Source organism: Paramisgurnus dabryanus, chromosome 6, assembly GCF_030506205.2.
Source record: "Paramisgurnus dabryanus chromosome 6, PD_genome_1.1, whole genome shotgun sequence".
Taxonomy (NCBI): domain Eukaryota; kingdom Metazoa; phylum Chordata; class Actinopteri; order Cypriniformes; family Cobitidae; genus Paramisgurnus; species Paramisgurnus dabryanus.
Window position 1 is genome coordinate 24,235,719 of NC_133342.1, and position 13,210 is coordinate 24,248,928.

The 13,210-nt window shown below is 38.2% G+C and overlaps 1 protein-coding gene across 2 annotated transcripts in view; it reads right to left on the minus strand.

Annotated features, from left to right (window-relative positions):
• Positions 1–13,210, minus strand: part of rreb1b (ras responsive element binding protein 1b) — a 40,188-nt gene that overhangs the window by 14,310 nt on the left and 12,668 nt on the right. For both annotated transcript variants that reach the window (XM_065276242.2, XM_065276241.2), the window contains exons 2-4: positions 10,113–10,201; positions 2,283–2,399; positions 1,957–2,204 (exon numbers count right to left, since the gene is read on the minus strand). In XM_065276242.2, the coding sequence (XP_065132314.1) occupies positions 1,957–2,204; positions 2,283–2,399; positions 10,113–10,116 (369 nt within the window). In that variant the 5' untranslated portion in view covers positions 10,117–10,201. The remainder of the gene's footprint in view (positions 1–1,956; positions 2,205–2,282; positions 2,400–10,112; positions 10,202–13,210) is intronic.

A 13,210-nucleotide genomic window follows, 5' to 3' on the forward strand; every position in this document is an offset into this window, starting at 1 on the left:
TGCAAAATATAACAGTGTCATGGTATCAGGAGTTTTCCCATACAGAGGACACACTCCATGCAGATTTGTTCCAATGTTGACTCTGGGGCTAATAGTTAACTATAACACTTCACGAAAGTCCCGGACCCCCTAAAACAACTCAATACTTTAAGATACGGGAATCGACATACAGTCCCTATCCTCAGACCTCAACACATGTTGCTCTCCATGAAGCCAAAACCCCACTGAGAGGTTTATTTGTCTCCCAGTGTGTTAGGTAAAACACATGCAGGACATGGCCTGCCTCATGGAGACGCTATGTGTCAGAGCTGCAGGAACGGTTGTGCGCTTTCGTCAGACAGGGTAACAAGTGTTATCCCCATCTGTTTCCACAGACAACAGCAGCGCTGGCTGGAGAAGAGCATCACTAATTCACTGAGCAAGAGCTTTACCAGTAGCGCAGACATCAGTTTCAGCGTATGGAAATACAGTCAGTGTGGTTTAGGGTGCTTGGGGACCAAACACCTGTTTCTCTACAGAGAAGTGTTTCAGTGAAATGCCAAACTTTAACTGAAGGCATAAGACATGCATCGCCTTCTGACAAAGGGGGAATTGAGAAAGCGTGAGGACCATTTGTCGCCAGTCATTTAACTCTGATGGATGACACAACCTCTGCAAACAGCTACAGCTGTAGTTACTTGCTGCAGATCACATTCTTTGAAAATGATTAAGACCTTGAGCAAACTTTATAGCATAGTAAGCATACACGCAGTGAGCACTATGGCACGGTGATGCTCCCCTTTGAATGGTATTCGTATTGGGTACAAAAGGCAGGGACTTTAAGTGACTTTTTTGGAACAAATCAATCAATAAGCTATCACTTGGTAGCAAAATTCATATTTAAAACTGTTGGTTGTGGTCAAATAAGATTTTTCTGCCACTTGCATTCCTTGGGAGCATGAGAGCGATCAGTCAATTCTCCTATTACGCAACACTTTACTTGAAGGGTGTTCATAAGACTGACATGACACCTTCATAATCATGACATGAGTCATGAACATGAAGGGGATTTTATGTACATTTATAACAACTGTCATTAAGTGTCATTTGTTCAATTATGTCATTTTTAATGCAAAGATGACACTGTTTGAGATGTCTTTGTTATGACAACTTGACATTAACCAATACATCATAACTTGTCATTACAACTTGACATTACCAAGACAACATAACTGACCACTTTTTACCAGTGATACAAATTGAATTTGTCATTTAAATGTCATAATACTCTGTCAAATAGTTTTATAGCAGCATCATGAATATTTTTCTTGACCTCAACTACAGTGGTACAAATTAAATGTGTCATTAAAATGTCATTAAGTTTTAATACTCTGTCATATAGTTTTATAACAGCGTCATGAATATTCTTCAGTTCATAATGTTTTTTTAAGTTTCCTCCAGGTGTTAGAGAAATAAAATCAATCATACAAAATAATAATAATAATTAAAATGTATAAAATTATATTTTATTGCATTTGGTGACCAATTCACCTAAAATTAAATGAAAACAGTATAATAATGGGTGAAGCCATGCAGCGTTGGTAATTACATTACGTTAATTAATTTAATTAAATAAATAAATATTTTGTGAAAGAATGTTCTTCTATGTCAGAAAATTGCAGAAGCCTTTGTGTGAGGAAGAACAAGTTCTGTATGCATTTTGCACACACATAAAATTAAGTATAATCTTTTGATGTGTCTGTTGCATTTTGTTAAGGTGTTTAAAATGATTTGACATAGTATTAACATTTTAATGACAAGTTCAATTTGTACCACTGTAGTTGAGGTCAAGAAAAATAATCAAGAAGTTGTTATAAAACTATTTGACAGTGTATTAACACTTAAATTACAGTTTAATGTAATGTTAACCCATTAAGCTAGGTAGTTTCTTGTTTATTTTAGATTTATTATGTATACCTGATTTCTTCTCCCGGTACGATTAACTGACAGGGATTTGCTGGTGGTTTTGGGAGATGTTCTGGTGGAATCTGAATTGACTCCATTGATCTGGCCCACACTCATCACAGTACTCATCATGGAGTTGATTGAGGTCAGTTCCTCCTCTGCTCTAACTCCACCATCGTCGTCTTCTTCTTCTTCTTCTGCCACGTGTGCATGTGATTGCTTGTCCATTTCATTATAGTTTGCCTCTCTTGCCAGGTTTTCTGTAAATAACATATTAACATCATTACAGTTCAACTCATTTGTTTAAATAAAAGCTAAAAGCCACTGTGATACTTTACCTTCTGCAGATTCAGGTATGTGTGAGGATGGCTGATTATTCACTGGCTCTTCTTCGGTCATGTCAACAGCAACGAAGCCGCTGTTGACACACTCTTGTGGGGAGGCGTGCTCCATTTCTAAGAATAACGAATGATCATTAAGCATCAAGAAATTATAAGAGGAACTGTATTTAATCAGAACAGTACTAAATTACTATAATACATGACTTATATATCAGTTACGTCTCTCAGAGGTATTAATTCACTCTTTATATTTTTACTTGGACAAGGGTTCATGTAGAATTAAGCCTGGAGTATAGTTTGCTTGTTACGTGTACACGCATGCATGGTCTATGTATAGTTTAATTGGCTCATATGTAGGGGCAGGACAAAAACATGATTGACATGATGACGATTCTGAATCGATTCACAAATGACAAAAAATTGATACTAAGTTAGTTCACAAAATAATAACATGACCTAATCTGGATTTTATTGTCCATCTTATCATCTTACAATTATAAGTCAGTTTAGTTCTGGTAAACCATTTAGGCAGACCACACATCGCACATAAATGGTGATGGTCTGATAAGATTGTGAGATGCCTGCAAAGGCTGTAGTTTGCTCTACAGTCACATTTCAGGAACAACTTTATTGGTCGACTTCCTCTTTCAGCACATGTGCTTGGTGAATGTTTTCATTTTTCAAGATCAAAAAGACGTTTCAAAAAGTTCAGATTGTGGACATCAAAAAACCACAGTCTGAAAGTTGCTATTCAGATTTGCTTGATCATATTCACAATAAAATACCATTATAGGAGAGGATACTGTATGTATATTCATCACTTAAACTGGACTAAAAGTTACATTTCTCCCGCAGTATCTCAAGTCAACTGCAGCACACAGCCTATTCTGATGTGTACGAGTAACTGTGGATGGTTTGAGGCAGCTGTATGAGTGTGATACTACAGCGGGACAGGCCCATCCCAATGGGGGTAGAGGGAGAAATGATCGACACATAAGTGAGAGCAGCAGAGGAGTAAGACGGGAGCCAGAGAGAGATAAAGGAGAAAAAAGGAGAGAAACTTGAGATGTGAGAAAGAACTAAAAAAAGAGGTGCATGTTCACAAAGAAAGAAAGACTTTTGAAGTCTGACTGAGACACATTGTTGCTGGACAGTGTGTACATGTGTGTGAGTTTACGTGTGTGTGTGTGTGTGTGTGTGTGTAAGCAGGAAGTGTTTGTGAGAGCAGTGGAGGGTCGACTGTTATCTACCGTACACCAGGGCTATTACAGGTTTAAACATTTTAATAAACTGCTAAATTTGTTTCTTAATTTTATTATGGATTTTAGTTAAGCATGAATAATTTTAAATGATGCTTAAATAGTTTTTTGTTTCATTCATATTGTAATACAATGTTACTATACATAAACTATTTTATTAAGTTGACCATGATATCTCTTTCCTCACTTTGTATCATCAAAGGGGTTTTTTTTGTCAAAATTTTTTACCACACAGTGTACCATAGTAGTTGTGTGTATATGACCTTCAGAATAAACTAATTTATTTATTTTGCTGTTTAATGTAGACAACTCTGCCATTATTTGCATTACATTTACTCATTTGGAAGATGCTAACAGTGCATTCAATGCATATATTTAATCAGCTGGGCATCGAACCCACGACTTAAAAGTCACGTTGCATTGTTCTTTTATAAATGTTCAAGTTTTTCTTTTTACTGTAGTCTTCATAATAGTTTAACATAACAGTAATCCTGCTATATATCGTCTTCCTCTCTCTCCCTCTAACCATGTGGTCCTGCTGCCGCATGTGTGTGTATGTGTGCCGTCGGAGGGTGTGATCTCCTCTGCTGTAGAGGGGGAAGGGTAGGAAATCCCCCTCCCAACTCCCACCATCCCAAACACCGTTCATGTACTTCCATTGGTAGGAAAATTGAGGACAAAAAAGGGTCTTCCACTTCCCGGCCTTATTTCCATCAAAATACACAGTGGGGAACGCCGACAGAGATAAAAGTGCCCATCATCAAATGATTTGTTCATGAGGATATTTGGAAGAAAATAAAGAGGGACAATTGGATGATCTATTCTCAAAACAGCCTTGCAGATGCTCGTACGCTTGCATGACAAGAGTCCCACGAGCTGACAAAGCAATACAGCACAGATCCAAAGATTATCTGGGATTAATGAACTGTTAACTGGGCCTCCACAGACAAATTAAGAGGATCAGACAAAATGCCAGAGCTAATAACAACAGATGGACAGGTGGGAGGGGATACATGGCTCTAAAAAACTTTAGGTTAGCGTTACCTTTATTCTGGTCTATAATCTTAGCTCAGGTCTGTCCTTCAAAACTAAGTTTATAGACCAGGGGTCTCCAACCTTTTTGTAAGAAAGGGCTACCACAATGGATGGCTACTTTTTGATATAGTTTACTCAAAACTTTTTTGTTTTAATTGTTGATTTTATTTTACTTGTTGATACATAATCATTGTTTAAAATGTTAACATACATAAAAGAAGGCACGCTAATAAAATATGTAATAAATAAATATAAAAATGAAGGCTATTAATTAACTCTTTCCCCGCCACCATTTAAAAAAAGTTGCCAGCCAGCTCCAGCATTTTTTTGTGATTTTCACAAAATTTTAATGCCTTATGGAAAATGTTCTTCTTTAAATATATATACACATACAATATATCAAATGAAAGAACAGACCCTCTGCTTTCAAACAAAAACGTTTCATCCTACCTTCATTTGTTCTCTTTTTATCACCTCTCAAATATGAGTAGCTTTCTTCAAAAATACAAAATTTTGAGCAAAAAGCCGAGATAAATCAATTTTTGTGAAGGACTTTTGATTGAGATTAGATTCAGAATGACCCTTAAAACATACACAGAGTTTAAACTGTTTGCGCCAAGGAATTATTTCCACTATTAGTTGGCGGAATTAGTATTTGGATTATTGGTATTCTTCCGGGTTTTATAAATTGGGTAAGAGTAACTATTAAATAATAGCAGAAATACGGATTGGCAAGGAAACGTTTTTTCTTAATTGACAAGTTAACTCGGAAAGAAAAAAAAGCACTTTAAACCACAATTTCTTGACTTGCACCAGCCTTTCGACGTACTTGCGCATTACGTAAGGTCACACTGGCGTGTTACACGGCTAGTGCAAGATGAAAAGTTGTGGTTTAAAAGTAAAAAAAATATATATTTCTTGCCAAAAATGACAATCGACATTTTGGATGACGTAATATATTTCTTGCCAAAAATGACAATCGACATTTTGGATGACGTAATATATTTCTTGCCAAAAATGACAATCGACATTTTGGATGATGTAGGGGTGAGTAAATTATCATTCTATTCCTTTAATAGAATGCGCTTTGGCAGGCAACTCGCAGACTCTGTGCGTGCAACCTGGCACGCGCGACATGTTGGAGACCATTGCTATAGACCCTTTCATCGGATGCAACTGCAAGCACATTGTCGCGGTTACTTGTCTGACCCAAAGTTAACTTCTGGTCTCTGTTTATTTAATGATCTTGCTAGTAGTTAAATTGAACTCTGGAACAAACCTTGCCGAAGGTTAAAAAAAATGGTTTCCTAAAGACTAGGGGAGACAGCGATGGACGGTATTGATTCTTTGCGGAAGTTTACTGGAAGTTAAGTTTGGGTCATGAATGCCGTTTGTTTTTGTTATTGCAGCTGAAACCGCCTATACAGTTATGATTTATTTATAAAACACCTTTCCAAAAGCTCAGTTTGATGTGCACACTCAGTATACTATCAATCTACTGTAGAAGTGTCCTATCCGTTTTATTGTCTTCCTAAAAGAAAGATGCATGAATAAGGAAAGTAATCGCACTTTCACTTTAAACATTAGGGGGCGTACACAACAAAGCTTTTACGCCCGTGGCTGGCACATGTTTTCAATTGTGGAAGATCGGCGTTTTTCAAAAAAGCCAGCAGCTAGCAATTTTCTTGCACGCTCAGTGCTGAGCGCAGAGAGTTGAAAAATATTCAACTTTGGGTGAAAAGCTCCGCTCGTCAATGTCAGTTCTCACACGACCGTCCAATCACAGTTGAGGAGGGGCAGGACATTACCACAGCAACCAACCGGCTCACAACTAAAGTATCACAGCTACCAAAGCGCTCAGCTGAAGAAAGCTGGCACTCAGCTGATAAAACAGCTGGCGTTTTCAGCCGTGTTTTAAAGTTTTGGTGTGCACAACCCCTTATTGTATTAAAAGGACATTTGTTGCGTAGACACCAGTAAACCTCTTCTCAATAAACTTTACAACTTAACCTCAAACTATATGATTTTGAACAAACCCCATTGCTAATAATAAGGCATTAACAGTAGTGATGCTAGACAAGCACTGCTAACAATTCAAAAAGCACTGCATGTAAAAAACAAAAAGCCACATGTGATTCAGAGCTAGAAAAAGGAGTGCTGATGCTCTGGTGGATACTGTCCAGAGAAGCATGTGACCTTTTATATCTAAGGGCCATAAAAGTGTCTAAGTTAATGATGAGAGTGTGGCTTAAATAGACTCCCCTTCCTACTGGGAAGAGGTAACACAGGGTAATGAGGAGTCCATCTGCCTGTGACCATCACTCTCAATAACAAACTCACACAGGTGAACCAACAAGACTTGAAAACCAAAGATATATAGACCTATCCTTACAAGAAGCTAGATCTAAACGTCTTCCCAGAAATCCAACAGTTTCGCATTCACGAATCCCATGGATGCTCAAAGCACGTTTCTGTATTCATTCAGAGTGCTTAGTCAATTTTGTTCCTCTTTGCTTAGTGGAATGGAAAGTCTGACCCCTCCCTCTGTGTTTAACCAAAGAGAAAGCAGGGAACTCATGCATTTCCTGTTTGGTGTAGTGACTGGGAAGGTCCACGGGAATGCTGGGCCATTCTTCTCCTTGGCTTCCTCCAGTTTTCCTCTTTACTCCAGTGCTCATCTGTTCTTCCCAGGCCCTGTGATTATCCTCCATCTTGCAGGCTATCCTCCATCTCGCTCACTCACATTCCCCCTCTGCTCTCCACCCAACCCCACTTTCTCTCTCTCTCTTTCTCTCAATGCGAAAAACCAGCCTTTTAATCAATGACACACTATCTGACATTTAAATAAAGATGCTCCATTTTATTCACAGAGCTATTTTTAGGGACTTGTGGAGCTCTTGTTAAATTTTTGTATCACTATGTAATTAGTTTATATATATATTTCTTTGATTTTTCTGAAAACATTGCTGACATTTATGCTTACAATTATGCATTGGGCAGATGCTTTCATCAACAGCATTTAGAAAGTAATCCTTTATGAGTATCCAAGATTTTCTATGCATGTATAGATTTTGAAAGCATTTAGATGTATTTTTTATTTTAAAATATGTGTCTATTGACCGGATGTGGGTATTAAGGAGATCATATGCTATGAATGTGCATTTCATATGTTTACATTTATGCATTCGGCAGACACTCTAATCTGAACTGTTACATTGCATTTAATCTAAACATTTTTTTATCAGTACGGGTGTTCCCTGGAGATCAAACCCATGACCTTAGCAATGCTACTGCAAAGCTCTAACAATTCAGCTACAGGAACACAAATGTGTTATTAGTTAGGGTTATACTTACTATTACAGTGTCTGTTGTGAGCAGTCCATGATCAGATGACTTTTTATTGACAAGGGTTTTCTTGTTGTTATTTTTATGGCACTGTGATGGCTTGGCAACTTTGAGCACACATTTTGAATTTGTGGCATCATTAGCACTTATTATAAAACTCAGCCTTTACTTATCATTTATTCATATTACAGTCCAAGAGCCACAGTGACTCTAATATTATGTTGATGGGCAACTATCAACAACGTTTTTCATAAGGTATTACAGCAGCATAGCTCTGTTCACCTAGAGAGAGCTGAGAACTGAGCAGAGGTGGGAGTGGCCTGGAATGCAGTTACCACACACATGCACATACGCACGCACACAGACACAGAAACACACACACGGCAGCTCACAGAAAAGTTGAGCAACACCTTCTGATTATCCACACAGATGTACTGGTGAACATCAAATCCTACAGCTCTTCTCAACTGGGGGTCATGTGACCCAGTGGTCCCAAAGCACGCTTTAGATTTTCATTTGTCAAACTATAAACCTAAAAGGACATATTTTAAATTATCGGTGCTTTAAATGGACTAAAATAAAACATGATTATACTTTAGGATTTTTGTAGTTTTTTTAAGGCAAGAAAAAACAGAGAATATGTGTGGATGACTCGAAAGAAATAGCAGAGCAGTTCTTATAGCATGATGCTAGCAAGGCCAAGGTCATGGGTTCAATTCCCAGGGAATATACATACTGATACAAAGTATGCGTGAAAGCACACGCAAAAGGTGGAACGCACAGCATTGCAAATTATAGTTTATTTGACTCATACATGTACACAGTTGTTCGGCACATGCGTATTGCAACAAAATGTAATGCATCTGCTGGGCTCGCACTACATTCTCCTGTACAATGTCTGCAAGGTTTTAAAAATCCGGCAGTGCGCATACAGTACGTGGGCACTCTTCTAATGACGACAATTGCGTCATGCGCAGGGGTGCACATAACTTGTGATTAAAATAAAAAACTCGCACCAGACACTGCTTGAAAATGCGCTTTTGCACACCAACACTGCTGGAATTTTGTTACATAGTTACATAATTTACTGCAACATAAGGGATTTCTCCAAGCATCATTGGTAAGAATTATTACAAACCTGTTAAAATGCATGCGTTTTGTTAGCAGCGATGCAACAGTCACTGCACAGTTGGCCAGTTTAAATATTAAAGATTTCAATACTTTACTCACGCGTTGTTTGATAAGTTTTGTTTGCGTGAGCCTTTAAAGCGCAAGTCCAATCCGCATGTCAAGGCTTCTGAGTTTGTTTTCTTGCACTTGAGCAGACATTTAAAACAACATTATCTTAGATTGCCTAGATTATAGTATAAAAAACTTATTTTACACATTAAATAAATATAAGCAGTTGAAAAATAAAATGCGAGTTTAACAATATATTAGATCTGTGCATTTAAAGTGACAGTACACCCATTATTTTTAGAGTATAAACCTGATGCTGTTTTTTATGTTATCAAACCACAGACATAGAAACAAATAATTTCCTTGTCTTGACTGAATAACTTTTGTAACTTTAATAAGGATCAATCCAACTGACACCATAAAGACTATACGGTATTATCCGATAACTTTATTCAGTTTCTGTACTCTACGTGAAAACTATAGACCAACCTAAAAACATGAACAGCACTGTTTATTTCATTTGTATTTTTGTTATATTGTATTTATTTGTGTCTTTAACAATATTTGACATTTATACGAGTTAGGCTAGTAGTTATTTATGAAGGTTACATGGGTGAAAAACAATTACCAGGCATATTTTATTTTATGTACATAATCGTCTACCATGTTTAAACCAAAGAGATATGGCGAATAAGGTGAGCATCAAGGAACTCCAGGTGCTCCTAAAAAGTTATGTGCACCCCTGGTCATAAGCACTTGCGTATAAGTAAAAAAAGGACTATACTTTGGCCTTAAGTCGCTGAGGATAAAAGCATCAGTCAAATCAATACTAGGTAAATAGTTTCAGGATAAGTTCATGGGTATGGATAAAGGGATCTGACATTTACATTTAGTCGTTTTGGTTTTGTGGTTTGACATTAACCTGACATCTGAACCAAACACATATGTTTGCAAACTCTCTCTTAAAGTTAAAGTAGTCAGTAGTGTCAGATGTCTTTGGTATATTTACCCATTTTAAGGTCTGGGCTGAACACGTCACTGGGTCAGGAAGGCACAGGGTCACGGGCACAGGACGAGGGACAGCGACCTCTGCTCATACTAAAAACAAAAAGCACATACACAAAACAACTGTTATATTTCTAAAAAGAGTCAACCTACCAAGTATTTAAGAAAAAAAGGAGAGAAATCAGTCAGGCTTCAACAATCTCAAGAATTCACAGTGATGTGAAAATGCCACATGAGAAAGAGTAACATCATTTCAGATGTGCTCTCTGTAGTGTGAAGGTAACAGGAGAGATCCAGCCTCAGGCCTCTTGTTCAGCTGGTAAACTGAAACTCGCTGCCATCACAAAACACAAAGTCAGATGCGCTGCCAAGTTTCCTCTCTGGTAAATGCTGAAGAAAATGCTACAGGCATGCTACATTTTACAATAAGCTATCACAAAAGCTGACATTTAAAGAAGCAGGAACAAAAGGGAAACACAAGAGTTTGAGGATGAAGAGTTAGTGACAACGATGGAGTGGTGGATGATGTTATGGAGCGACGGAGATGGATAGCAAGCAGATGGATGGAGCTTAAGGTTGTCACGATGCGCAAAACAAGCGAATTCCAAGTCAAACATGCCGATTTGTCTTACAGTAGGGTAAAGGGTAAACATTTTTGGCAGCACAGAAGCTGAAGTGGTATTATTATGTGATGGTGCTCATACAGGTGATGTAGGTTCGATTCTGGCTTGCATCATTTGCTGATTTTAATTTCTTTTTCTTTGAGTATTTCACTTAGTAGTGCATGGCTTATAGGTAGTTGTTAAATGACTGCATGCATTGAAGGTACTTTGCATAAATTTTGACTTTGGTAAGCATGCAGTGATGATATTCACAGGAGGATTAAATAAAAAGTCTGCATCCTTCTGTGATAGGCACATGCAAGTGTTGGATTGTGGGCAGGTGTTAGCTCATGAGGCTATCGCGTTATGCTGGCTCTACACTCCATACTGTTCCTGTATCAGTTTCAGCATGTGTGTTTGTGTTGAGTGGGGGAGGTGTGAGAATGGCAGGGGCTTGCTGAAGATGGGAGCGACAGGAGAAACCAGGAGGAGGATTCCTCACGAGAGGAGACACCCTGAGAAGGTTTCTGGCTAAACTGGTTCTACGGCTCAACTCTCGACTCTTTCTGGGTTACACCTCTCTCCTCACAAACTTTATAAACTTCATCTCTTTTCTGCTTCACTTCCAGCACACTTCCCTTTTTTACACAAGACGCTGCAGTGATTATGTTTGGATGACAGTGTCGGTCAAGTTAGGCAAAAGCAGAACCACATGAGGTCAAGATGGCAAATATTAAATTAATGGGTCATTTAAAAAAAAAATACAAATTTATGGACTGTTTTATCATGAGCAAAGGATGCGAACCGCATACCAGGAGTTCTTCTTCATATCATATTTCAAAAGCAAGATGAGTAAAACATTACAACAGTTGGATCATTGCAGGTCCAGCTAGAACCAATCCAGCTCAAACCAGTTAATGACCAGTATGAAACCAGCTACCAAAACATTAAACTGGGTTCAGCTGGATCCGCAGCAGGTGAGGGAGCTATGATAGGCCAAAACAAATCAAGAATTTTCCTCAATGTGCTTGAATGGCCATAAGGGGTTAACATGAGAGGACGGGCCCACATGAGGCCCTTGGCAAAGCAGCACTCAGCTGTTACTCCAAACAGGTGGCCTTGACATGACCTTTACCATCTACTGCATACACCAACCATTATGTTTCAGGCAACAAAGCCAGACGGTCAAGAAAAATGCATAGATTGAATTTAACCTATCTCAAAAATGTTGTCTTGTTTGTGTGCATCAAGCTATTGACTATTGCATGCTGCTATCATCGATCACAGGCCTAAAACATTTGGTATATAACAATTTCTCTTTTTAGGACATGTACAGTCTGTGCTAACTACGTGTAACTGTGCATATACTGTAAGAAGACCCGCCTGTCACATACAGCTGCTGTTTTGAGATGAGACACACACTGCGGTGCAGACGTTAGCCAGGGAAGACGCAACATTTCATTTTCTGCAAATGAAAACAAGGCAGTGACAGATAGACAGCAGGTTGTAAGATGTTGTGTTCCTGTAGCTCAACTGGCAGAGCACTGCATCAGCAGGGCAGAGGTCATAGGATTGATACCCAGAAAACACACATGTAGTGATAAATGTATAGCTTACCTTTACTATGACTTTGAATAACATTTAAATGTAAAATTTTAAGGTACAATGTAGGTATGCACGATATTAAAGAAACAATGCAATGTGATGTGATATACAAAATGTAATATAATAATGTTTTAAGTTTGTTAAATCTATTTGAATAATAATAAAATATATGTAAAAACTGATATTCATATTCTTTCTGGGAAAAGAAACCATCACTTTCGGTCTCACTTATCTCTGACTATGCATGACCTTTTTGAAGTACCGTAAAACTTCAAATAATAGCCCGGGCTTTTATTTTCCCAAACCTATCATCACACCAGGCGTCTAAAAGAGACAGGCGTCTATAAGAGACAGGCTTTTAATTTAATTGTTCCAGCATGACATCAGGAGGTTACCACATATTACGTTTTATTTTTAATTTGAATGTGTTTAACAAATTAGTTTGTGTAATAATAACAGTCTTAAATTATTGGCAGTATAAATATAGCAAACAAGGATATGTTTTTTTTATTGGTTGTTGCGTGAAATCTTACCCAGATACAACAGTGCTATTTTCTGATTGGCTATTGTGTAGCCTCTTTCTCTTTTTTTGTATTGGCTCGCTCGACTAGAACTCTAGGGAACTAGAACGGGCTTGATAGAGAGAGAGAGAGCAGTGCGGCCAGATACATTTTGGCGCTGCAGCATATTAAATATGATAAATAGTGTTTCCGCGCGAGAAATACAATGTGTGGCGGGAGTGCATGCATGACAAAAGACTGAAAGCCCGGCTATTATCAGCGGCCTCAAAACACTACTGGCCCAAAGGGAAAAGTCCCGACTCCCGATTGCCTCTTCGCTACTGTCATCATCACCTCAATCCTGGCGACGAAGCTCGTTGTGTTGTCATAGTGAT